The following is a 24,593-nucleotide window of genomic DNA, read 5'->3' as shown; positions in this document are numbered from 1 at the left end:
TTCTGTCGTAGGTTGTGAATCGTTATTTATTGAAACTCATTTTGATCATGTTAAAATTCTTTTTGGCGTTGTCTACTTGGCTTCTGGAAATCTAGTTTGCTTTGAACACCATCATAAGGATTTAATCTCTAAATATTCCAATGTTATAATTTTAGGAGATTTTAACTCCAATCTTTTTAATGACTCTAAAGCGAATGCTATTCGAGCTTTCTGTACACGTTATAGTATGTCTGTAGTACATAATTCCAAACCAACGCATTTCGATCTAGGAAGAAGGACTACATCACTTATTGATTTTATGATTTTGAGTGATATTTCGTGCCTAAGCCATTTTGATCAGGTCCAATGTCCATCTGTGTCTGACCATGCCCTTGTTTTTGGATCTCTCGGCTTCAAGCTTCATTGTCCGTCCGACTTTATAGAATTTCGTGATTTTAGCAATGTAGATTGGGATCGCCTAATTTCTTTTCTTGAATCATTTGACAGTAATGCAATGTTAAATGCAATAGATGTAAACATAAAGTGTTCTTATATAAGTGATTTGCTAACGAATCTCTTTACTTGTGTGCCAGTAATTAGAAAGAAAATAATTGGTTTGAAGCAAGTGATGTAACGTTTGCAAGGTCAGTAAGAGATCTGGCATATTCAGCTTTCCAGTCTATTCGGACTCAGGACAATTGGTTAAAGTACTGTAGGTATCGGAACAAAGCAAGGACGGTTATTCGTAGGGCGAAACGTAGATATTTTTCAAAGCTTTTTGGTAGCATGAGTTCTGTTGAAATGTGGAGACTACTCAAAAACTCGGGATGTGTTCAGCATGACAGCCCTGAGTTTGATATCGATGTAAATGACATAAATACTTTTTTTGCGCAAGGCAATCTAACATCAAATAATGATTTGGATCTTACCCAATTCAGTGACAATACTTCCTCTTTTTCATTTAGATGTGTTTCTGCAGTGGAGATTTTTGATGCTATGACCAAAATTAAATCTAAATCAGTGGGTGTTGATGGAATTCCTATACCCTTCTAAAACTTGTCTACCCCTATATTTCAGAATATATTTTGCATTTGGTGAACTATATTTTAACATCTTCAACTTTTCCGTTAGCTTGGAAAAATGCCCGAGTGGTTCCTATTCCAAAAACAAAAAATGTTCGTAGTCCAGACGACCTACGCCCTATATCTATCCTTCCAGCTATTTCAAAAGTTGTCGAAGTCATTTTGAAAGATCAGATTTTGGAATACACATCTAATTTGATTTCAGATACCCAGTATGCGTTCCGTCAGGGACACAACACAACACATTTGCTCTTGAAAGCCACTGATTTCATTCGTCAGAATATAAATGAAGGAAAGTTAAGTGTTTTAGTATCTCTTGATCTATCGAAAGCTTTCAATTCTATAAACTTTTTTCATATGATTACAAAACTAAGAGACAATTTTAATTTTTCTTTCACTGCCTGCAAGCTTATTTACTCATACATAGGAGACAGATGTCAGTTTGTTGTTGCTAACGGCTGTCAGTCCGGCACAGTTTCGCTTCATAGTGGTATACCGCAAGGTTCTGTTTTGGGACCATTGTTGTTCATTCTTTATGTTAATGACCTGCGTGATGCCATAGATTTTGAGTTTTGCAGGACATTTCAATTTGCAGATGATATTTTCTTGATTTTTGTAGGTCACGTTAGTAATTTGTTATCGTTCGAGAACTCTATAAATGAATGTCTTCAGTAATTTTTGTGTTGGGCAACCTCCAACTATCTTACTATAAATTCTTCAAAAACTAAGGCTTTAATGTTTGGTAGGACTAAGAACGCAGCTCCTGATATGAACATCTGTTTGCACAATAACTATATCGATTTTGTTACGCACCACAAGATTTTAGGTGTTGTAGTTGACAATGAACTATCATTTAAACAACATATTGATGCTTTATCTGGAAGAATTTGGTCTTTGCTAAGAAGGATATATGCTTCCAATCTATACATGCCTCTTCGGGTCAAGAAATGTTTAGCCAATGCCATGCTAATGTCTAACATATTATATGGTTTAGAAGTTGTCTCAGGCTGCGTAGGTATCCAACTTGCTCGTTTGCAGAGAGCTATGAATTCGTTTTCAACGTTCCCCGCAGAAGTCATATTTCCGAATACGTGAAACGTTTTCTGGGGTTTTCTTTTGCTGACTTTGTATCTCTTCGTATCCTCTTAACCTTTTACAATATTATTAAGTCTGGAAAACCTACGTCCCTATATTCGAGCTTTACGTTTTTCCATTCTATAAGAAATCCGCAGATAAATATTCCTATACTTATTAGAAATACTTATGCAAGATCGTTCTTAGTTCGCGTTGCACGTACCTGGAATCCACTGCCTCATGAACTAAGGATATTTTCTCACTCTAATAATGTGTTTAGAAAGAAACTTCATGCTCATCTAATTTCACGCCAAACTGTTTGAAATACAATTTTATCACTTTGTCTTTTTTTCGCAACTACGTATTGTTGTTTTCAATCATTCAGTTACATAATTGTAACTTGTATGGGTTATTGTTCACTTGGCCATTTTACATTTGTTTGTTTTTTTTATATATATTTTTTTATGGCTGGGGAGCCAAGAATAAGGATTATAGATGTCAATATTTTTTATATTTTTTAATGTAGTATTAAATACTCAGGATTTATATGCTAAGTAATACGTTTATATGGTCTTGTAGGCCTAGTATTACTAGAATGGATTTGAATAAATAAATAAATAAATAATTAAAAACCATAACAAACATGAAATGAAAACACAACTTACAACCAGTCAGAGGTTTCCTCCCAAAAACACTTCTCAGATTGTGCCGGTATAACTTAACTTTCAAAACCCAAAGAAGAATGGAAAAGAAAAAATGAAAACCAAGAATCTCATTTTTGGTGTACATACACAAAAATACAAACAAAGATAAATCATCCTGTCATACAAACAAAACTCAGCAAAAATGTTTTTTTTTACTACGACATCGAATACCGAGAGAAGATAATAAAATTGTCAAAGAAAAGAGAATAATATTGTTCAGTTTACAAAAACAATTTTTGGATTTAACAAACACTATTGTTAAAATTTACAAAAACGATTGCTGGAGTCACAATACTACATACGGATTTAACCAATATCTTTACAATATTAGCTGATGGCCATTATAGCCAATGCTATTTCATATGTTATTAACAGTGTATTTACTACATTGTTAATATTATAATAAATAAATAAATAAATAATCTTTACAATACATATTTTGCTCTTCGAATATTGTTGGATCAATCATATTTTTTTCTCAGCGTGTACGTGGTCAAACTGACCACATTATTTATCGATAGTGTATCAACACCGTTTGGGGTCGAAATGAGCACGCCTTTGCCAATTTGACAACGAGATGGTGTCAGCGGTTTCTAGAATTGTCAACGTACCGTGGTCAAAGTGAGCATGTCTGTGGTCGAAATATTAAAAATTGAGAACGCATGTGCTCATATTGACACCATTAGAGGTTAGATTAAAAAAGTATATACAACAGCCGTTTTCAAAAAAAAAAAAAAAAAAAAAATTATAACTTCTGTGCTTATGTTTTCCTTTGTGTAGAGCTACTAAATCGGCTTCAAATTGTCTGAAACAGATTTCGTCAACACATACTTTGAGTTTAAAACCTTTATTTCGATGACGCACATTTTTATCACATCAAGTCCCGGTCCACACTAGCGTGAATTTCATTAAAAAATTTCATGAAATTAGGTGTTCTTAAATCGAATTCCCCACTACAGCAATTTTATGATTGTACTCGACTATGGACGTCGATCTAGAGACGCATAATTTCATATCAAAATTTCAGTGAAATTACTGTAGTGTGGCCCGGGACCAAAGCGCCTACAGGCTGTGGGTAAAACAATACGATTAATGCGCCGTGTATGCTCTACTTAGTCAAAATTTTTCCATAAATTATTTTTATATAATAAACTTTATTAATAATTTTATTTATAAACTTACCACAATGTATGTGTTCTAATCGGCAAATCCATGATATCCACGTAATACGAACAAGGATGCCGTTAATGGCTCCTGTGCCACAATTTGTATTTTTTTGTTCTTGTAAATATGTATTTAGTTATATGAACAATTTAGGTAATACAAAATTCAAACTTTTTTGATTGCTAACACTTTTCACTACAAACAAAAAACAACAATAACGTAGAAAATAAAGGGCTAATATTTTCATTCAAGGTAATCGGTTTTGTTTAATAAAATATTAAACAAATCAACTAGAAAATATTGCATATTAACACAATACACTTTTTTCGTAATAATTAATGGCATATTAGGATGGACCTCTGCTCGTTTCCATATCACACACACACTCGAACGTTCATATTTTTACCATCATGTGCATACACATTTAGAGATTTTTTGTTATCTTTTCCACTTATTTGATATGATTTATGTTTGGCTTAACTTTAATAATTCATTTTTCATATTTAACATTAAACGGATATTGGTAGCGGCCGGCTAGTGGGTATATTTTATGGCCAGTGCGTTTTTGGGTTTGAGATTTAGGTCTATTTAGTTGAATGTAGCAGCATAACAGAAAACATAATACACGAATTTACACTATCTACTTAATAACACTCACTACTCACTGACACAAATTCAGATACACACGAAAAAGTAAGGGTCATAAAAATGTTTTTATACGCATAAGCTAGCACATAACTGGCCACTTGGGAACGTTAACTTAAGATGGCCACTAAAAGGGGTAGGTATATAACCTTGTGTATTAAGATTTCACCAACGCGCACATACATTCACACAGGTATTTGGCCTACATCATCTTAACGTAGTAAAACTAAGAGGATAAGTAATACCGTAGAATGAATTTCACGCAGCAATGTTTCGCAACTCATACCATCCACATACCATGCAAATGGAATTTTAATACGTCAAATCAGAAATTGATATGGATACCATTCGGAGACAATAATCACATGAATATCCTGGAAAGAAAAAAAAAAAGAAAGAAGGCAAGGATTGAATTAGTAATAGATAAAGGATTCGAGAATTAATAATAAAAAGAAATTCAATAGATCAGACAAATTGGGCCAAAAAAATGTGTCAAGAACATATGTCGATATTTGGGCATTTCTGCACACAATCAGTTATCCTAAAATATTAAGATGGGTATCACAAAAAATATTACAATATTTTGTGTATCAAAGAGCATGGTGTATCTGAACCAACTTTAAATGAAAAGTGCTTACACTTGGGAAGTGTTTGCGGTTAGATGAGAAAAATTAAAAAAAATAGCCGGAGCGTTTTTTAAATAAATGGCGGTCAAAGCTAACATTTTTAGGTTTTCAGGATTTTTCTTAGAAACGGCAAGTGCTATCGAAATTGGATTAAAGAAAATGTTTAGAGAATTTTCATATCTGCATTGTCCATTCCACTAAATGTTGGTTCAAGCGCACACATAAGAGTGTTATTAGGAAGTTACCGCTACTTCGTTAGCGAAAAATTCACGTGAATAAAACAGGGGATAAAAAATAAATCTACCCAAATGCAGAATATATGGTCTGTTCCAGTACTGCAAGAATCTACTAATTTTTACTATTTTTTCCGATAACATAAAGAAAAAAATGTTATCGTAGTAAAAAGTAGTAGCTTCTTGCAGGTTCTGGAACAGAGCAATAGTTTCACCAGTTCTTATTTACAACTCTTTTGTATCAAAATAAAATCCAGTAGGTTTCGGCCCACACTAGTGTGATTTCATTGAAAACATTTCATGAAATTATGCGTTCTTTGATCAAGTTCCATACTAAAGTAATTTTATGAAATTGTTGTAGAGTGTAACTCGATGTAAGAACGCTTAATTTCATGAAACTATTGCATTGAAATCACGCTAGTGTGAACCGGGACTAATGATACGACAGTTAAGGATTTTAAGCAGTGTTGCAAAATTTTACGATTTATCGTTAATTTGACGATTTTTTGGAAAAAATACGATTTTTCACATCAGCCAAAAATGCATGAAATAAATCATGATAATATTTTGGCCTAAATTTTTTGAAAGACTTTAAGGAATACAATGTTGCAAACGCAATTTTTTTAGTATTTAATGTTCTTAGCAATTTTCAGCTGTATTTAGGTACATATGGGGAATACAGGCATTTTTATGGTTTTGGGTTTTTATATCAGCTGAAAGTTTTCGTAATGGATTGTTAATGGAAGCAAATCTCCCTTGAAATGCTTTCGAGATAAAATGGGAATTGCATCATTCTAGTTGTGGAAGAATTTATGAGTCCTTCCTACTAAAGCCCTCTTTAAGCGGTCAGTCAGTCAGTTTTAATGATATTTTTATCGATATTCTATTGTCCGAAAACCAATATGTTCGTTGATGGTCACACTGTCAAACAAGAGAGATTTGATTCTTATTTGATTTGATCCTTACATCTTTGCATTACTGCATATTCGATAAACATTGTAAAACTCATCTCTAGTCAAAGCAGTATTTATAGCGGTATTTAAGTCAAAGTTCACATTTTTGGGTTTTTTATGTTTTCAGGATTTTGCTTGGAAACCGCAAGCCTTATTGAAGTGGGGTTACAACATTTTCTTAAGTCCCATTTCGATAGGACTTGTGGTTTCCAAAGAAGATCGCGATGAAATTATGCGCTCTTAGAACGAGTTCCTTACTAGAGTATTTTTTTTAAATTGTTGTATGAGCTAACTCAATCTAAAAACCCCTAAAAAATGGGAACGTTTTTAATGTAAATTTTACCGTGTGGCATAAGACCAAGTGTTGTAGCATTAGTCCCGATTAGCCCATATAGCAATTTAAAAAAAATTACTCTAGTAAGGAACTCGTTCTAAGAGCGCTTAATTTCATGAAATTAATTTCACCGTGTGACAGGGGGCTTGAGGATTTAAACCAATGTTGCAAAATTTGACGATTTATCGTTATTTTGACGATTTTTTGGAAAATGACGATTTTTCACATGAGCCAAAAATGCATGAAATAAATCATGATAATATTTTGGCCAACATTTTTCGAAAGACTTTAAGGAATACAATGTTGCAAACACAATTTTTAAGCTTTTAATGTTAAATTTTCAGCTGTATTTAGATACATATCGCACATTTACTCAAAGAATGACACATTTCAAAAAATCCACTTTCGAGAAAAACGCGTTTTAAGTTGGCGAATGAAATTTGACTTTCCTTCTCAAAAATATTGTTGCACCAAAAACTAGAATAACTACTTGGACCTAATTTTGCAAACAGCTAGCCAGATACAGTGCTAAATTTCTGTGCAAGATCAAGGATGATTTAAAGTGTTTTAGTGCTTCTAAACTCCTAAAACTTTTGTGTTAAATTATGCGAAACTCGTAGTAAATGAGCTGTAACTCGACGAGTTTTAGATATATCAGTATGAATATTTGACACATGATAAAATAGAATTCATAGAAAAATAGAAATTGCTAACTCAGAAGACGTATTTTTTGAGTTATGCCACACTTTGAGTAAATGAGCAATCAGCTGAAAGTTTTCGTAATGGATTGTTAATGGAAGCAAATCTCCCTTGAAATGCTTTCGAGATAAAATGGGAATTGCATCATTTTAGTTGTGGAAGAATTTATGAGTCCTTCCTACTAATGCCCTCGTTAAGCGGTCAGTCAGTCAGTCAGTTTTAATGATAGCTTTTTTATCGATATTATATTGTCCGAAAACCAATATGTTCGTTGATGGTTACACTGTCAACCAAGAGATATTTGATTCTCTAGTCAAAGCAGTATTTATAGCGGTATTTAAGTCAAAGTTAACATTTTTGGGTTTTTTATGTTCTCAGGATTCTGCTTGGAAACCGCAAGCCTTATTGAAGTGGGGTTACAACATTTTCTTTTGTCCCATTTCGATAGTACTTGTGGTTTCCAAAGAAGATCGCGAAACCCTAAAAATGGGACTTGGACCGCGATTTATTTAAAAATCCCTTCGTTGATTTTTTTGTTTTTGACTTTTTTGTAATTATAATTAAATTTGTCATTCGAAACACATCGAAATATTCATCGGAGACCCTATAAAGTATATATATTCTTGATCAGGGTTAAATTCTAAGTCGATATAACCATGTCCGTCTGTCCGTCCGCCTGTTGAAATCAAGATACAGCTCGCAATTTTTAAGATAGAGCTTTGTAATTGGGTTCAGAAATTTATATTACTCCTAGTATGTTTGGTATTGCAAATGGGTTATATCGGCCCACGTTTTGATATAGCCCCCATAGAACGGTACCTCCCGATATTCGGTGTTTTGTAGGTTGAAGCCACCATAATCCATTGAAATGGCTGAAACTTGGTATTTAGTCTTCAATAGGGGTATTAAACTTTCCCCTCTAAATTTGTTGGTGTAGGTCCACGCCTTCATATAGCCCCCATAGAACGGTACCTCCCGATTTTAGGTATTTTGAAGCTTGTGGCCTTCGGATGGCTGAAGTTTGTTATTTTGTATTCGTTGAGGGTATAAAACTTTCCCCCAGAAATTTGTTGGTACAGGTCCACGCCTTAATACAGCCCCATAGAACGGTACAACCCTATTTGCGGTATTTTGAAGGTTCTAGCTTCATTATCACACAGAAATTGCTGAAATTTAGTACTTAGCCTTCGTTGGGGGTATAAATTCACCCCCCCCCCCCCCCCCCCACCAGAATTTTGTTGGTATGAGTCTACGCCTACATATAGCCCCCAAAGAACGCTACCTCCCGACTTCCGGTACTTTGAAGGTTACGGCCTCAATATTCCTCCGAAATTGCTGAAATTTCGTATTTAGTCCTCATTTGAGGTTGTGCCGGTATTTTAAAGGTTAACTACATTGTTGTACCGAAATTGCTGAAAATTGGTTTTTAGTCTTCTTCATAAACGAAAGGAAATTAATTGTTCCATTTAACTTAAATACAACTTGTGGTGGAGGGTATAACAAGTTCGGCTGAACTTAAAGCCGTTCTTACTTGTTCTTTTTTGATTTTGTAGATTCAGTATCTGCAAAAACTTTTCAGGTGTAAGCACCTTCCATTTAAAATTGTTAAAGGCGCGCAGTGCTTGATATATTTTTTAGTTTCCTTTATAGTTTTTGTTTGTTTATAAAGAACTACGTTTTCCTTTTATGCTACAAATTTTCGCAGCCATGGAAGAAAAGTATTAAAATCCTGACAGAGAAATTCCCACTTTTTTTAATTGATGCAAATTAAGATGCTGTATAGGGTTATGAAGTTTTTATGCTACCTATGATTAGAAGTAATGTAATACCTCAGCAAAGGCTATTTCTAAAGGTGTTTGGTTTTTATTCCTATTACAAATTTTTAATTTTTTGAAGAAATGTGTCCATGGAAGAAATTGTCCATGAAAATAATATACAACGTGTCGCAATCATACATACACATATTCCCACAACATCCCGAAAGAAATTCCGCGGAAAACTAGTGATGTTGGGTATCACATGATCGGTCCCTTTCGACTACAGTCCCCTTTTACTTGTTTTTTTACTGAATTCGATTTTTTTTCAAGCCGAGATATCTCTGGAATCTTTCGTAGAAAAATCTGAAAATGCACTAAAATGTTTTGCTGAGTAGCGGCAACAACACAACAAAAAATAAAGGAAATCAAAAACCACGTTTTGAAAAAGTGTCCGATTTCACTTAAAAATCCCCACACATACTTTCGCAAATAATTATTTCATTGCGTTACAAACGGAAAAACAAACTTAGACTGCACACTGAATCGTGAAATACAGAATATTTGGTCGCCTATAAAGATAACCACAACCACAAAGCTCAAAAGTGTTAATATTGGTTGATCTTGATCGAGTTTAATCTTGTCCTGTTTGATAAATCGGGAATTTCTTGAAGGAAACCCATATTTTTGGGGTGATTGTCCTTTTGAAACATGTAATAATACTGTTACGGATTTAAACAGGGTTCGTTTTAGGTTACGACTCTATAATGCTTTATTGACGTTATTAATTTCAGTTATTCACGCAGGACTTTTTCCCTCTACTAGCACAAAGCTTGTCTCTAGTAACTAGTAAGCACACAGCTTTACTCTATTTAGGTTATTTCTTTACTCTTTAGATCACACTTACTGTTTAAAGCTCGCGGTTTATTATTCACAAGTGCTCTGCCCGCCCGAGACACTCTCGTATTTATGCCCGCTTGCGTATGCACCTGGGAGGTTCTATAATGTTTAGACAAATGCTACTGTTTGGCAAATACATACATGTAAGCACATACAGGCAGACGAATTAATGTAACGAGGGAGCAGGAGGGGTTACAATGCCGTCACAATATCGAAGCATAATTGAAAAGTCAATCTGATTGAGAGTAAGGGAGAGTGTACAAAAACAATTTAGCTAAATGAAGAGTGCACATTAAGACTAAGCAATAATTACATGATTGCAGAAATATTTGTTGTTGCAGAACTGATACGAATAAACTAATGAAAATTTACGTTACAATTCAAAATCTTAAATGTAAATATAAATTCATATATGCATTATAACGGTACTTTTTACTCGCATTATGAAAAAATGTCAAAATATTAGCATGTTTTAATGGTTCACCAGGATAGAACCACCCTAAGAATTTACACAAATCCTTTGTCAGATGTGGTAAACTTTTACAAAAATATATTTATAATTATAAATAAAGGCCGTGAGTGTTGATTGCCAACAAATTTTGTGCAAAAAATGTTTATTATGGTCTCGGAATTTGATGAAAATTGATACTTAGAGCTCCCAAAAATATTCATATGAAGAAATCGGTAGAAACAATTTACAAAGTCAAAATGTTAAACTGACTTATGTTCAAAATTAAAACTACAACAAAATTACAAAAAAGTCACATTTGATAGGTTTATGAGTCCGAAACAGAGGAAATATGGTAAAGATAACTCAAATTTATACCTTTCCAATCCAAAAATTTATATTTTATCTCAGGAAAGTGAATGCAAATCGATGGGTTCCACCCAGTCTAGTTGGCTGTGGATATCTCAGGTCCAACAAATAAAGAAAATCCCACCGCCGAACGCTTCATGTCGACATAAAGGGCTTTGATTTAGAAGATATCGCATGACATGAAAAGCACATAAACACAGGCGCTCTTTTTAAATGGTTTTATTTAGCTCACCCCGTTTGTTTTATTTATTTATTATTTATTCTTGGGTCAAATTTAGTAATTCAAATTTCACCCTCTTCCTGTCAACCGATTAATCTAAAATTTTGTATACACTTTGGATTTTGGTGACAATACAATTATATTTATTCATTATCATTATAACGTAACGTAGGTTTTATCAATCCCATCAATATGGGTATCAAATGAAAGGGCTCAACAAGCTCAACAACAATATACTATAAAAAATTTAAATCCAAGATGGCGGCCGCTACAAAATGGCGGATAACGTAGGTTTTATCAATCCCATCAATATGGGTATCAAATGAAAGTGCTCAGCAAGCAGAATACAATATACTATAAAAAATTGAAATCCAAGATGACGGCCGCTACAAAATGGCGGATAACGTAGGTTTTATCAATCCCATCAATATGGGTATCAAATGAAAGAGCTCAACAAGCAGAATACAATATACTATAAAAAATTGAAATCCAAGATGGCGGCCGCTACAAAATGGCGGAAAACGTAGGTTTTATCAATCCCATCAATATGGGTATCAAATGAAAGGGCTCAACAAGCAGAATACAATATACTATAAAAAATTGAAATCCAAGATGGCGGCCGCTACAAAATGGCGGATAACGTAGGTTTTATCAATCCCATCAATATGGGTATCAAATGAAAGGGCTCAACAAGCAGAATACAATATACTATAAAAAATTGAAATCCAAGATGGCGGCCGCTACAAAATGGCGGATAACGTAGGTTTTATCAATCCATCAATATGGGTAACAAATGAAAGGGCTCAACAAGCAGAATACAATATACTATAAAAAATTGAAATCCAAGATGGCGGCCGCTACAAAATGGCGGATAACGTAGGTTTTATCAATCCCATCAATATGGGTGTCAAATGAAAGTGCTCAACCAGTAGAATACAATGTACTATATAAAGTTAAAATCTAAGATGGCGGCCTCTACAAAATGGCGTATAACTTAGGTTTTATCAATCCCCTCAAAATGGGTATCAAATGAAAGGTCTCAACAAGTAGAATATAATTTTCTATGCAAAATTGAAATCTAAGATGGCCGCCGCTACCAAATAGCTGATTACAATTTTTTATCAATCCCACCAATATGGGTATCAAATAAAAGGGCTTGACAAGAAGAATACAGTACACTACACAGTACATCTTATACACCAGAAAGCCATACAGTTTCCAGCTAAGTACAATTACGGGACGGCTGAAAGAAGAATGTTGCCTTTAATACTATCATGGGCTTCTACTATACATAAAATGCAGGGCAGCACTGTGGATCACGCAGTCGTATACTTAGGTGCGAAACTGTTTGAAGAAGGTCAAGCCTACGTGGCTCTTAGTAGAGTAAGATCTTTGCAGGGACTACGTAAAGAGGAGTTGGACTGCAATAAACTAACGGGCAAGAAACCTTGCATTAATGAAGCACTAAACGAATTAAACAGAATGCGAAATAAAAACTAAAAACTAGAAAATAAAAATAGGTAAAACAACTTTTTAAGTTAAACGGTTTTATGTTAAACATACATTGCAATGTTTAAGATAAATGTACTAAAAACCAAAAAATAATAAAATAGATACAGTCGTGGTAATTATAAACATATGCATAGACTAGACTAAAATAAAACCGTGGCGCACGTCAATTGTCTACAAATTATCGACTTAATGTGCGATAGAAGAATCGTTTAATTCGTCGTTAGGCAGTTGGCCCGCAGACGGTGAGGAAATTACTTACTATTTCTTGCTCATGGAAATTCCAATAGTCATACACTCCATGTAAATAAAAGAGATGTTTCAACTAGTTTATCGTTGGACATTCACACTGCTGCCTGGCGAGGAAGCGTTTCACTGCTCGTAGTTTGTCTTTAATCGACAAAGTACTACTCGCTCACCACTATGAAACCCTAAAACTCGCTTATAATCGAGCTTGCTAGCTTGTTTCCACATTCTAGCCCTACTTATCACACGTCCATCGTTGTCGGTTGAACAACTGCCTAATTATAGTGTAACATTACAAAACAAACATTTTAATCAACGATTGTAGACAATTGACGTGCCCCACGGTTTTATTTTAGTCTAGTCTATGCATATGTTTATAATTCCCACGACTGTATCTATTTTATTGTTTTTTGGTTTTTAGTACATTTATCTTAAACATTGCAATGTATGTTTAACATAAAACCGTTTAACTTAAAAAGTTTTTTTTACCTATTTTTATTATTTTTTGGTTTTTAGTACATTTATCTTAAACATTGCAATGTATGTTTAACATAAAACCGTTTAACTTAAAAAGTTTTTTATCTATTTTTATTTATGTAATAACGGATTAGAAATATTTTTTTCGGTACTTATACCATGAGTAAGAGATGTGTGAACTCCATAACCATCAAAATTGTAACCTTTCCTTTGGAAAAAATTTACATCTGCCTTCCCCTATCGCTAAGTTGTTTCTTCACATCAAATGACTTAGAACCTTTTGAAAATCCAAGGACTTGATGGTGACATGGAGCGTTCGGCGTTGGGATTTTCTTTATTTTTTGTACCTGCAGATGTTCACAGGTAACGAAACTGAGTGGAACCCATCGATTTGCATTCACTTTCCTGAGATAAAATATCAATTTTTGGATTGGAAAGGTAGAAATTTGAATTATCTTTATCATATTTTCTCTGATTCGGACTCATTAACCTATCAAATGTGACTTCTTTGTAATTTTATTGTAGTCTTGAAAATTTTGAACATAAGTTAGTTTAACATTTTGACTTTGTAAATTATTTCCGCCGATTTCTTCATATGAATATTTTTTGGAGCTCTAAGTATCGGTTTTCATCAAATTCCAAGGCCATAATTTACATTTTTTGCACAATATTTTTTGGCAATCAACACTCACGGCCTTTATATATAATTATAAAAAGTTTTTTGTAAAAGTTTACCACATCTGACAAAGAATTTGTGTAAATTCTTAGGGCGGTTCTATCCTGGTGAACCATTAAAACATGCTAATATTTTGACATTTTTGATAAAGAGAGTAAAAAGTACCGTTATAATGCATATTTCAAACATGTTTGTTATTAAAAATATCGGCTACTATACTAAAACTCCTCTCCTATCGTCAGATATAACGGTATTTGTAGGCAAATATTGGTTGGTTCTATTCAGATGAACCAGAGTGTATACTTAAGGACTTCCCTTTTGAGTTAATTTTCTCACAAGTTGTGTCCCTTTTTATATTAACACCGAAACTACACTCTGAAATATTTGTTGAAAATTACAATAAAAATCATTATGATGCTTTGTTGATCATTTTTTTTAATAACAAGCAAATTCTTAGAGCAATTTACTAAAAAAACACATAAAGTATTGGAAAACTGCAATTGCAACAGAATATGCCTAAAATTGAACACAAAGTGCTTAATTTCAAGTACAAAGTGGTGCAAATCTGCAGTTACAACCGAATATGATTAAACTTATGCACAAACTGTACCGAAATCGTTCTCGCGCAACAAAAAAACCTTTATTATATACAAAAATAACAATAATGAAGATCGGTATACACTCTAAATTTTTGCAACAAGATGCGACACAAATGTGCGCAATTTTAAACATTTTTGTTGAAATATGATTTTTACGCACAAAGTGTGCTGAAATTGTAAACCTATGTATTTAAAGCGAATGAATATGCAACAATAAATGCCTAAATTTGAAACATTTTATGCGTAAAAATCGTATTTTAACAAAAATGTTTAAAATTGCGCACATTTGTGTCGCATCTTGTTGCAAAAAGTTTAAGAGTTAAGAGTATATGAAGATTGGCATTCCAGCACATTGGTCATAAAGAAGTAATTATTATACAACAACAACAAAAAAATAAAATAATAAGTTGTCATATATAATCTGCCTCGAAAGAATTGGTTGATACAGAATAACAAGAGAACTGAAAGCTCGTCATATGAGAAAAATTTAACAGAAATACTCAGGAAATGTCGCCTATAACCTAATTTTCACGGTATTGATGTTGAACACCATTGATTTAAATGCGAATGGCTGCCAATACAATTATTACTTTACTTAACTTTTTTCCAGTTTCCATCCAGAGGAAAGGTACAATATGCTATGAAAATTTTCAATATTGTTTTCAGCACAGTATCAATGCATTAACGCTTTAAAAATATAAATAAATAGGTTTTTATGTGAAGCTCTTTGAACCCTGTGTAAAAGTAGCAAAGTAATTATTTCAATATGTTATAAGGTTATCGAATTGAATTATTATTAGCTTACGATTAAGATTTACTTCATACATATTTCCTTCCTTGTTGCCGTTCTATTCTCGTTTCGTTATAAAAAAAACTACGCAATATTTTCAGAGCTTGATGTTAAATATAAGAATGTTTTTGACTTTTTTTGATCTCCTTACAAACATTAAATGCGTTATGTCCTAAGGGATTTAGAAGTGGAAGAAGAAAAACAAAACATTCTTACCAAAAACGTTGGCAATACCAGTTATGTTAGGCCTAAAGCAAATTTCTCTTTCAAAAATAAAGGTAACACTCTTCTACTTATTTTCCTTGCAGCCAACAAACATACTGCTTATTTTCCGGCTTGTTGGCTGTTTGCTGTAATACAATACGTAGAGGTAGGGGAGGTAAAATTCAGAAACAAGCCTCAGTATTAGACAATGACATGAACTTCTTGACGACTTTATTCATAAAAACAACTTGAAAGGTTAAGTAGTATTTTAGAAGCAACAACCATCATAAGAAGTATGAATACTCAAGGCTGTACGTTAGATACGACAAAGGCAAATCAACTGAAACATTCAGTGGTAAATACAAGCTAACATGGATGCCAACCACCTTCACCAACAAAAATGTCAGGAAAACAAATATCTCATCATCAGGATTCTAAATAACGCACGTTTTCCTTCTTGGTTTTATCCATCGTCGTATGCCTTTTAGCAGTTTCATTTTTTTTTTGTTTTTCATTATTTCCTCACAGGAGATGTGCGTATGGAATGGACTGATTGGCTTTCTTGGTGTAATATGATTAAAACGGAAACGGAAGTATTTGGCTGTAATAAAACAACCACGTCGATGATTACAATGATAAGGCAGGTAAATAAAGTCATTACATGTGGGACTTAAGAAAAATATTATGTCAAACAAAAAAGGACACACGAAAGCTTCTGGTAATAAAATGTGGATGGAGCTTCTTACTAAAAATAACTTGGAAGAAAGTATACGATTTATTATTAATTTCCCATCTGCCATTGACATTTATAATAATGATATTCTTCCGAAAAGTAATGGCGGCGTTAATAATGTTTTTTAGTAAATTTTGGTAATTTGGTTAAAAATCATCGGTCACAAACTGTATCTAATCACGGTGCTCTTGAACCAAATTTAAATTAAAGGAGCTTACACCTGGGAAGTGTTTGCGGATTCTGAAACTAAAATGTTCATATATGAAAAAAAAAACAAAAAAATCGCCGGAGCTATTTTTAAATAAATCGGGATCAAAGTTCACATTTTTAGAATTTTTTTAGGTTTTGCCAATCTAGCTTCAAAACCGCAAGTCCTATCGAAATGGGATTAGAGAAAATATTGTAGCTGTGAAAATTCGCTACAAGATTGACCTTGACGATATTTTCGTAGGTTTTGCCATTTTTGAGATATAGAAGTTCAACTTGGGGCAATGCATTGACTGTATCGCCTCCTTATAAAACAATGTCATGTACTGTGCGCTTTAGCGAACTTTAAATAAAATCCGTTTCAAAGTTTTTGCGGATTCTGAAACAGCAATGTTCATAGATGAGAAAAATCCAAAAAAAGCTAAAATCACTGGAAGAATTTTTAAATAAATCGCGGTCAAAATTCACATTTTTAGGTTTATTTTAGGTCTTCGCGATTTTGCTTGGAAACCGCAAGTCCCCTCGAAATGGGGCTAAAGAAAATGTTGTAGTTGTGAGTGAAATTTCTCTAGAGTATTGACTGTTATAATTTGTTACTAGGTTTAACCATTTTTGAGATATAGAAGAACAGGTCACATTTCCAGGTTTTTTTGTTCGGTTTTCACAATTTGCTTGAAAACGGTAAGTCTTGCTGGACTAGAGAAAGTTGCAGTTGCAGTAATGACGTTGTTTTGTAAGGAGACGATAGATACAATCAGGGTATTGTTCCAACATCTAAAAAATGGTAGAGCCTACGAAAATATCATAAAGAACAATCTTGTGGAGAATTTTCAATGCTACAATATTTTCTGTGGTTCCATTGTGATGGGGTCTGCGGTTTCCCATCAAAACCGTGATAACCTAAACCCCTATTTGTTTTTGTTTTGGCTATACCAAAACTTGACTTATGTTGACAGTTTTTGGTGGAGAAGGTGTGTGACAGCTTTTGATGAATAAGTTTTACGACCTCTGGGTACCTCAAATCTCTAATAACAACTTCGATCAAAAAATGTAGCAAAAATCCTCAAATCCATATATGAGAGCTATACCAAAACATGGACCGATATAACCCATATTCGAATCTGACTTGTCTATGGAAAAACCAGTAAGGAAAGGATCAATGTCGGGCGTGGCCGACTATATGATATCCTATATCAATGTGAATATATAAAACAATCTTGACCAATTCGATATAATTTGGCACATTTATTTCTAGACCAAATTCCGTTACACATTCCAAATAGTATGACATTTGGACAGACATTGCATGTTTCGTGCAACAAATACCTAAAATCGGCCGAAAATCTGAACCGATTTCGATATAATTTGGCATACTTATTTCTAGGCCAACCACCGTCACATATTCCAAATTTCATTGGAATAGAACACATGCAGCGTGTTTCGTGCGCAAATACTTCAAATCGGGCGAAAATACATATATATCAAAATCTGAACCGATTTGAAATATTGAAATCTGAACCTATTTCAATTAAATTTGGCACATCCATTTCTAGACTAAATTCAGTCACACATTCTAAATTTCATCGAAATCGAACTTATATAGCGTGTTTGGTGCAGCAAATACGTGAAATCGGTCCAAAATATATATGCGAGCTATATCCAAATCTAAACCGTTTTCGATTATATTTAGCAAGTCTATATATTCAGTCGCACATTCCAACTTTCATCGAAATCGGACATATATAGCGTGTTTAGTGCCGCAAATATTTGAAATCGGCCGAAAATATATATGGGAGCTATATCTAAACGATTTCCATCAAACGCAATAGAGTTCTTACTTTGACTAAAAAAATTATATTTCCCAATTTTCAGTGACCTGTACGTTGCGGACAAAAATACATGGACAGACGAATGGACGGACGGACTTGCATAAATCGGCTCAGAAAGTGATTCTACGTTAGGGATGTCCACGCCTGCATGTTGTCGTAACAACAGAGAATAACGAATAAAATGAGAGCATGTCTGCCATTGTTTAACAAAGGTACATTACTCTCAAAACAGTTTTCTCTAATTTATTTTGGACACCGATGTTCTACGTGTATCCCCAAAAGGACCTATGCGTTTATCTCGTTTCCTTTTCCATGTTACATACAAATGCACAAGGTCATAATACCCCTTACCACAATGTGGTGTAGGGTATAAAATTTATACTATTATTTATACTATAAATACACTCGGGTGTAAAAGATGTAAAATTTCAACACACTTCATATTTTTATACCCTCAGCCTTTTGGCTAAAGAAGGTATATACACTTTGATAGGACCAAAAACGTGGCTCATGGGAATACTGGAAATATTTGGGGTCTAAGTATGTTTGGACGAAATCTGTTTCTGGTAATCTGGAGTCAATTTAGTCATGTGCGTTAAATTATTACGCGCGATATCTCTTAAGCGGTGCAACCGATTTGGTCTAAACTTTGGACCTCGTAATTTGTTGCCCAAACTTAATTTAAGTTAATTGGACCATAGCGGTCTACTTCTTAAGGTACCTCCCACACAAAAATTCAACATGTTTGTGGAGTGGAGTTTGTAGCCTTGTTTTCATAGATATTATGTTTTTTTGTGGGCAAGTCTGTAATTCCTGATATAATGGTCCAAAAGCTGTAAATTATACGGTGAGCAACTGACTGGTCTTTGCGATATTTATCGAAAGGAATGAGTCTAAAAATAATACAAACTCCAAATGGACTATGTCGGTCCATTCCTACAGGTACCTCTTTGGCAAAACTGGTTTCGATAGATATCGCGCACATCCGTCATATCAGTTGGTCACATATAACTTGTCGGAGCGTAATCGGATAGATTTCGGTCAGAATTCGGAACGAAATCGGACGAAAATCCTTGGGAAATTCGGAAGTGGAATTTTTCTTCCGGATTTTCGTGCAGATTTCTGAATGATTTCGGAATAATGTCTTAAGAAAATCGGAGGTACCTTCTGAATCTTCGTAAAGATTTCTGAACGATGTTGGAATAATATCGAATGAATATCGAAGGAAAAAATTTTTCTCCGACGCCTATTTTTATTAATTGATATTTGATATGTTTTTATTTGAAGATTGTAATGTCAAACGTTCTAATGATTTTCACTGTTGTTATTATTTCGTAGTTATAGTAGAACAATGTAAACTTTGTGTACGAATATGTTGAGTCTAGCAGCACTAGCTTGAATTATTATATATTATTTAAAAATTGCATATGCGTATTTTATACCCAGCCATTTTGTTTTTCGACAACAAACTAAAATGAAACCAACCACCTTTTGTATATATCTAACAGCAAGGATTTAGATATATACAAAAGGTGGATGTTGTGCGAAGGGAAATTTGTTTCCGACATATCGATCCGAATTCGTACCGAAATCGGAAGAAAAATATTGATATATTCGAAGTGAAATTTATTTCCGACATTCTCTCCAAAATCGGAACGATATCTGAACGACTTCTCCTACGAAAAATCGTATAGAAATCGGAACGAAATCTGAACGATTTTGATTCCAAAGTTATTCAGATGTGTCGGGCATCCGACATTTGGTTTGCTGGTAGGTTTAATTTTTTGCGTACGTCTAAGGGTAAGGTCACATTAGGCAAATATTTGCTCTAGCGACAAGCAATATTTACGCTCACTTGCTCTCAGTAAGAGCACACTGCCTGTCACTGGAGCAAATATTTGCCTAATGTGACCTTACCTTAAGTTTACGTGTGGATATGTGAATCAGCAAACCATGGCCATTTTAAATATTCTTAAAGCCTACGTAATGAACAATATTTATTATTAGTATTTGGTGAAACAAACTCATTTAAATTGTAAAACCCGTGCTCATCTTAACCGCAAATATTTTCCCATTTTAACTAATATTAGCAGAGAGTTGCGGATTCCTTGTATACAGAAGACATTCATTAGGTTGCAATTCGCAAGTACATGTTGTTATAATTTAACCGTTCATCATCGCATATCAACGGTAAGAAATATAAAAGTAAATTGTAAATCATCAGCACGAGTATTTCAAAAAATATATGTAAATATAAAATATTATATTTCAGATTATGAAGGATACTACTGCTGACATCGATATAGACGCAGGACATCTTAGTAAATATTTCGAATATGGTTTACCGGAAGGAGAAGATATTGAATATCAGGAATCGGTTATAAGTAACAACAATTTATGCGAGAATGTTGATAATGAGAACCGTAAATATATTTACGTAGAATCTTATCATCTTAGTTCTTATGGAAATAGACGCAAGAAATATCCCACAAACAATTTCTATTACGATGAAGATGAGCATAAACAATTGAAATGTTTAAAATGTTTTGTTTACATAATATTATTTTGTATTATTATTTATACAATAATCTTCATTATTAACCTTTTTGAGATAAAATAAAAGTTAATTAATATTGAGAAAAATCTCTGAGTATTAATAGTACAAGTATAAGCTCTCAAATGTGTTAAGATGTCCAAGACAAATTGCTAAATATAATAACAAAAAATATGTTAATAAATGCAACATATTTTTTTTCTTGATAAAATAAAATTTTTTGTGCTGTGGTATATAGGAAAAACTTTATTGCCAAATTTCGAATTATACGAATCCCACTACCAAATAGGACCTATCTTTTTTGTATATCTCAAAAAATGGCAAACCCTTCGAAAATATCATAAAGTACAATCATGTAAAGAATTTTCACTGCTACAACATTTTCTTTAGTTTCATTTTGATAGGTCGTGAGGTTTCCTATCAAAATCGTGAAAACCAAAAACCCTAAAAATGTGAATTTTGACCGTAGTTTATTTAAAAAGCGTTTTTTGTTGTTCTGATTTTTCTCATATATGAACATTAAAGTTTCAGAATCCGCAAAAACTTCCCAGGTGGACGTTCCTTTCATTTAAAGTTATTTCAAGAGCACCGTGTATTTCTTTATGAGTATTTCAAAAAAATTTGGAAAAAAAAACTTAATGTATTCTCCGCAGAGAAAAATAGGATTGATCCAATGATATTCGTAGAACAAAATATGTATTCTAAAGATATCTTTAGATTCAGCATTTAGTATTGCGAGTCCAAAAAGCGTTTTTGTTAATAACAACAATTGTTTGTCATATCCAACAATAGTTTTCGTCTGCTGGCCTATATTATTCTCTTTTCTTCGACAATTTTATTCACTTCTCTCGGTATTCGATGCAGTGGTGAAAAAGGCAATTTTTGTGAGGTTTTGTTTGTAAGAGTTTCCCTTATCTTTAATTTGTATACCCTACACCACATTGTGGTAAGGGGTATTATGTCTTTGTGCATTAGTTTGTAATATGCCAAAAGAAACGAGATAGACCCATAGTTCCTTTTAGGGATATACATAGAATCACTTTCTGAGTCGATTTACGTATGTCCGTCTGTCTGTCCGTCTGTCCATGTATTATTGTAAACAAAGTACAGGTCGCATTTATTGTTCGATTCGCATGAAAATTGGGTGATATTTTTTTTTTTTTTTGCCAAACGACGAACGCTATTTATTTTGGTAAAAATCGGTTCAGATTTGGATATAGCCCCCATATATATCTTCGCCCGATTTAAGGCATTTGGTGCACGAAACACGCTATTTCAATGAAATTTGGAACGCGAGACGGAATTTAGTTTAGAAATAAGTGTGCCAAATTATATTGAAATCGGTTCAGATTTGGATATATCCCCCATATATATTTTCGCCCGATTTAAGGAATTTGGTGCACGAAATTCGGTATATACTCGTATGTCCGATATCAATTAAATTTGGAATGTGCGACGTACAATTTCAATAAAATTTGGAATGTTTTCCGGGATTTGGCCTAGAAATAAGTGTGCAAATTATATCGAAATCGTTTCAGATTTGGGATATAGCTCTCATATACATATATTTTAGGCAGATTTGAGGTATTTGATGCACGAAACACTCTATATTTGTCCGATTTCAATGAAATTTGGAATGTGTGACGGTGGTTAGTCTAGAAATAACTGTGGCAAATCATATCGAAATCGGTTCAGATTTGGATATAGCTCCCATATCTATTTTCGACAGATTTGATGTATTTGACGCACGAAACACGCTATATATGTCCAATTTTGATGAAATTTAGACTATGTGACGGAATTTGGTCTACAAATAAATGTGAAAAATTATATCAAAATCTGTTCTGATTGGATTTAGCTCCCATATATATTTTACATATTCACAGTGGTTTAGGGTATTATATAGTCGGCCCCGCCCGACTTTGATCCTTTCCTTACTGGTTAAACATTATGTTTAGTTTGATATATGTAATTCTAGCTTTGTTCCCGTACTTTTTAATAGTAAAACTTGTAAAAGAGAGGAAAAGAGAAAATTTTGTCGCCAGAACCTGAATCTATTGCTGAATTCAAAACGCAATGAGGACAATTCCACGAATCTAATAATAAGTGTGGAAAATATGCCTTCAATTGATACAAAGAATTTGCAAAACTCAGATTCCATGCAAGACCCTTCAAAAAGAATTTCGTCATTAGACGCTGATAGCAACATGGAACACGAAGAATTGAACTTACCTAGTGATGACGATGATTTTCGACACGTGCAAAAAACGCAAAATCGTAATTAGCAATAGAAAGGCTAAGGTAGATGTATCAAATGTTAAATTTAACACTACTAAAAACGCAGCCGGTCAATCGACCGCGTCATCAAATAGATTCGCATTATTAGGCGATCTTGATGTAAGATCAAGTAACAAGTTTCAAAACAAAGTTCCACTGAAGGTCACCTTAGATGTAGAGAAGCCTGTTGGCAATAAAAAACCATTCTGTCCCCCAATCGTTCTTTTTGGTGTAGATGTCCATAGTCTGATCAAAGATTTAAAATCAAGGAATATTGTATTTAAGGTAGTAGACAAAAGCAGAGTTAAGAGTAAGCTTTATTTGCAAGACACACAAGTACATGCTAAATTAATGAACCTCCTCCGCGAAAAAAATTAGACTCGTACTCTTTCACACCTAAGGAGTTAAAACGCCAATCCATTGTTTTGCGTGGCCTTTTGCATGAAACTGCTATTGATGATTTTAAAGCAGATATTGTTTAATATGTCGGTACCTGGTACAATTCAAAATGTCTCCAAGTTCACTACTTCATTCTCGAGGAAAAAAGATATAGACACGGGTCTCTTTTTTGTAACTTTGCTTCCTGGTAAATCGGTATCAAAATTAAAATGTCACAGGTATGTACTAGAACAAAGAGTATATTGGGAATTGCCTAGGAAAAATTTGGGTGATGTGCAATGCTGGAGATGCCAAAAATGGGGGCATATGTCTAACAATTGTAATAGGGAGCCCGCTTGCGTAAAAAGCGGAAAAAATCATGCGAAAGGAGAATGTCAATTTGTACAAACTGCGGAAAAATTACCATTTTGCGTAAACTGTGGCAATCATGGTAACCCGGCAAGTTTTAGAGGTTGCCCTGAGTATAAGAAATATGTTGAGCATAAAAGAGAGCTAAAGCAGTTGCACTAAAGAGGACAGAACAAGTTAACAATAATGTCGTAAACGCTTTAAACTATTTTATGAAGCCAAGTATATCCTTTTCGGATGCCTCTCGTGGAATTGTTAACGCTCGTACTCAAATTTCTTCAACAAAACCTAAGATTATTGAAGAATTTTTAAAGATTGCAAAAGAAATTTCCCCGCCTAAAGTAATATAATTAGAAGACAAGATATCTAAACTTATAAGAGAATTTAAATCATATTCAAAGGATGAGGCTGTGTACCAATGTGTCAGTCTTCTACGCGAAATAAACGAAGTTTATGGTCCATAATTTTCATAACTTAATAACTTTTAACGTCAGGTTACTAATTGAGTATGGTCGTAGATTCGAACTATAAAATCTAATCAACAAGTTTGATGTTGATATT

The 24,593-nt window shown here is 33.6% G+C and overlaps 1 protein-coding gene across 21 annotated transcripts in view; it reads right to left on the bottom strand.

Moving 5' to 3' along the window:
• Window positions 1-24,593, bottom strand: part of LOC141404308 (uncharacterized) — a 1,008,861-nt gene that overhangs the window by 874,747 nt on the left and 109,521 nt on the right. For 18 of the 21 annotated variants that reach the window (XM_073987798.1, XM_073987780.1, XM_073987799.1 and 15 more), the window contains exon 2: window positions 4,022-4,198. In XM_073987798.1, the coding sequence (XP_073843899.1) occupies window positions 4,022-4,053 (32 nt within the window). In that variant the 5' untranslated portion in view covers window positions 4,054-4,198. Of the gene's footprint in view, window positions 1-4,017; window positions 4,199-4,893; window positions 5,023-24,593 lie in introns of all 21 variants that reach the window. The other 3 variants (XM_073987784.1, XM_073987785.1, XM_073987800.1) reach the window with 3 other exon arrangements.

Source organism: Musca autumnalis, unplaced genomic scaffold, assembly GCF_047663935.1.
Source record: "Musca autumnalis isolate F117 unplaced genomic scaffold, ASM4766393v1 scaffold_4, whole genome shotgun sequence".
In the NCBI taxonomy this organism is placed as follows: domain Eukaryota; kingdom Metazoa; phylum Arthropoda; class Insecta; order Diptera; family Muscidae; genus Musca; species Musca autumnalis.
The sequence above is the reverse complement of the archived record's forward strand: the minus strand, read 5'-3'. Positions and strand labels throughout refer to the sequence as shown.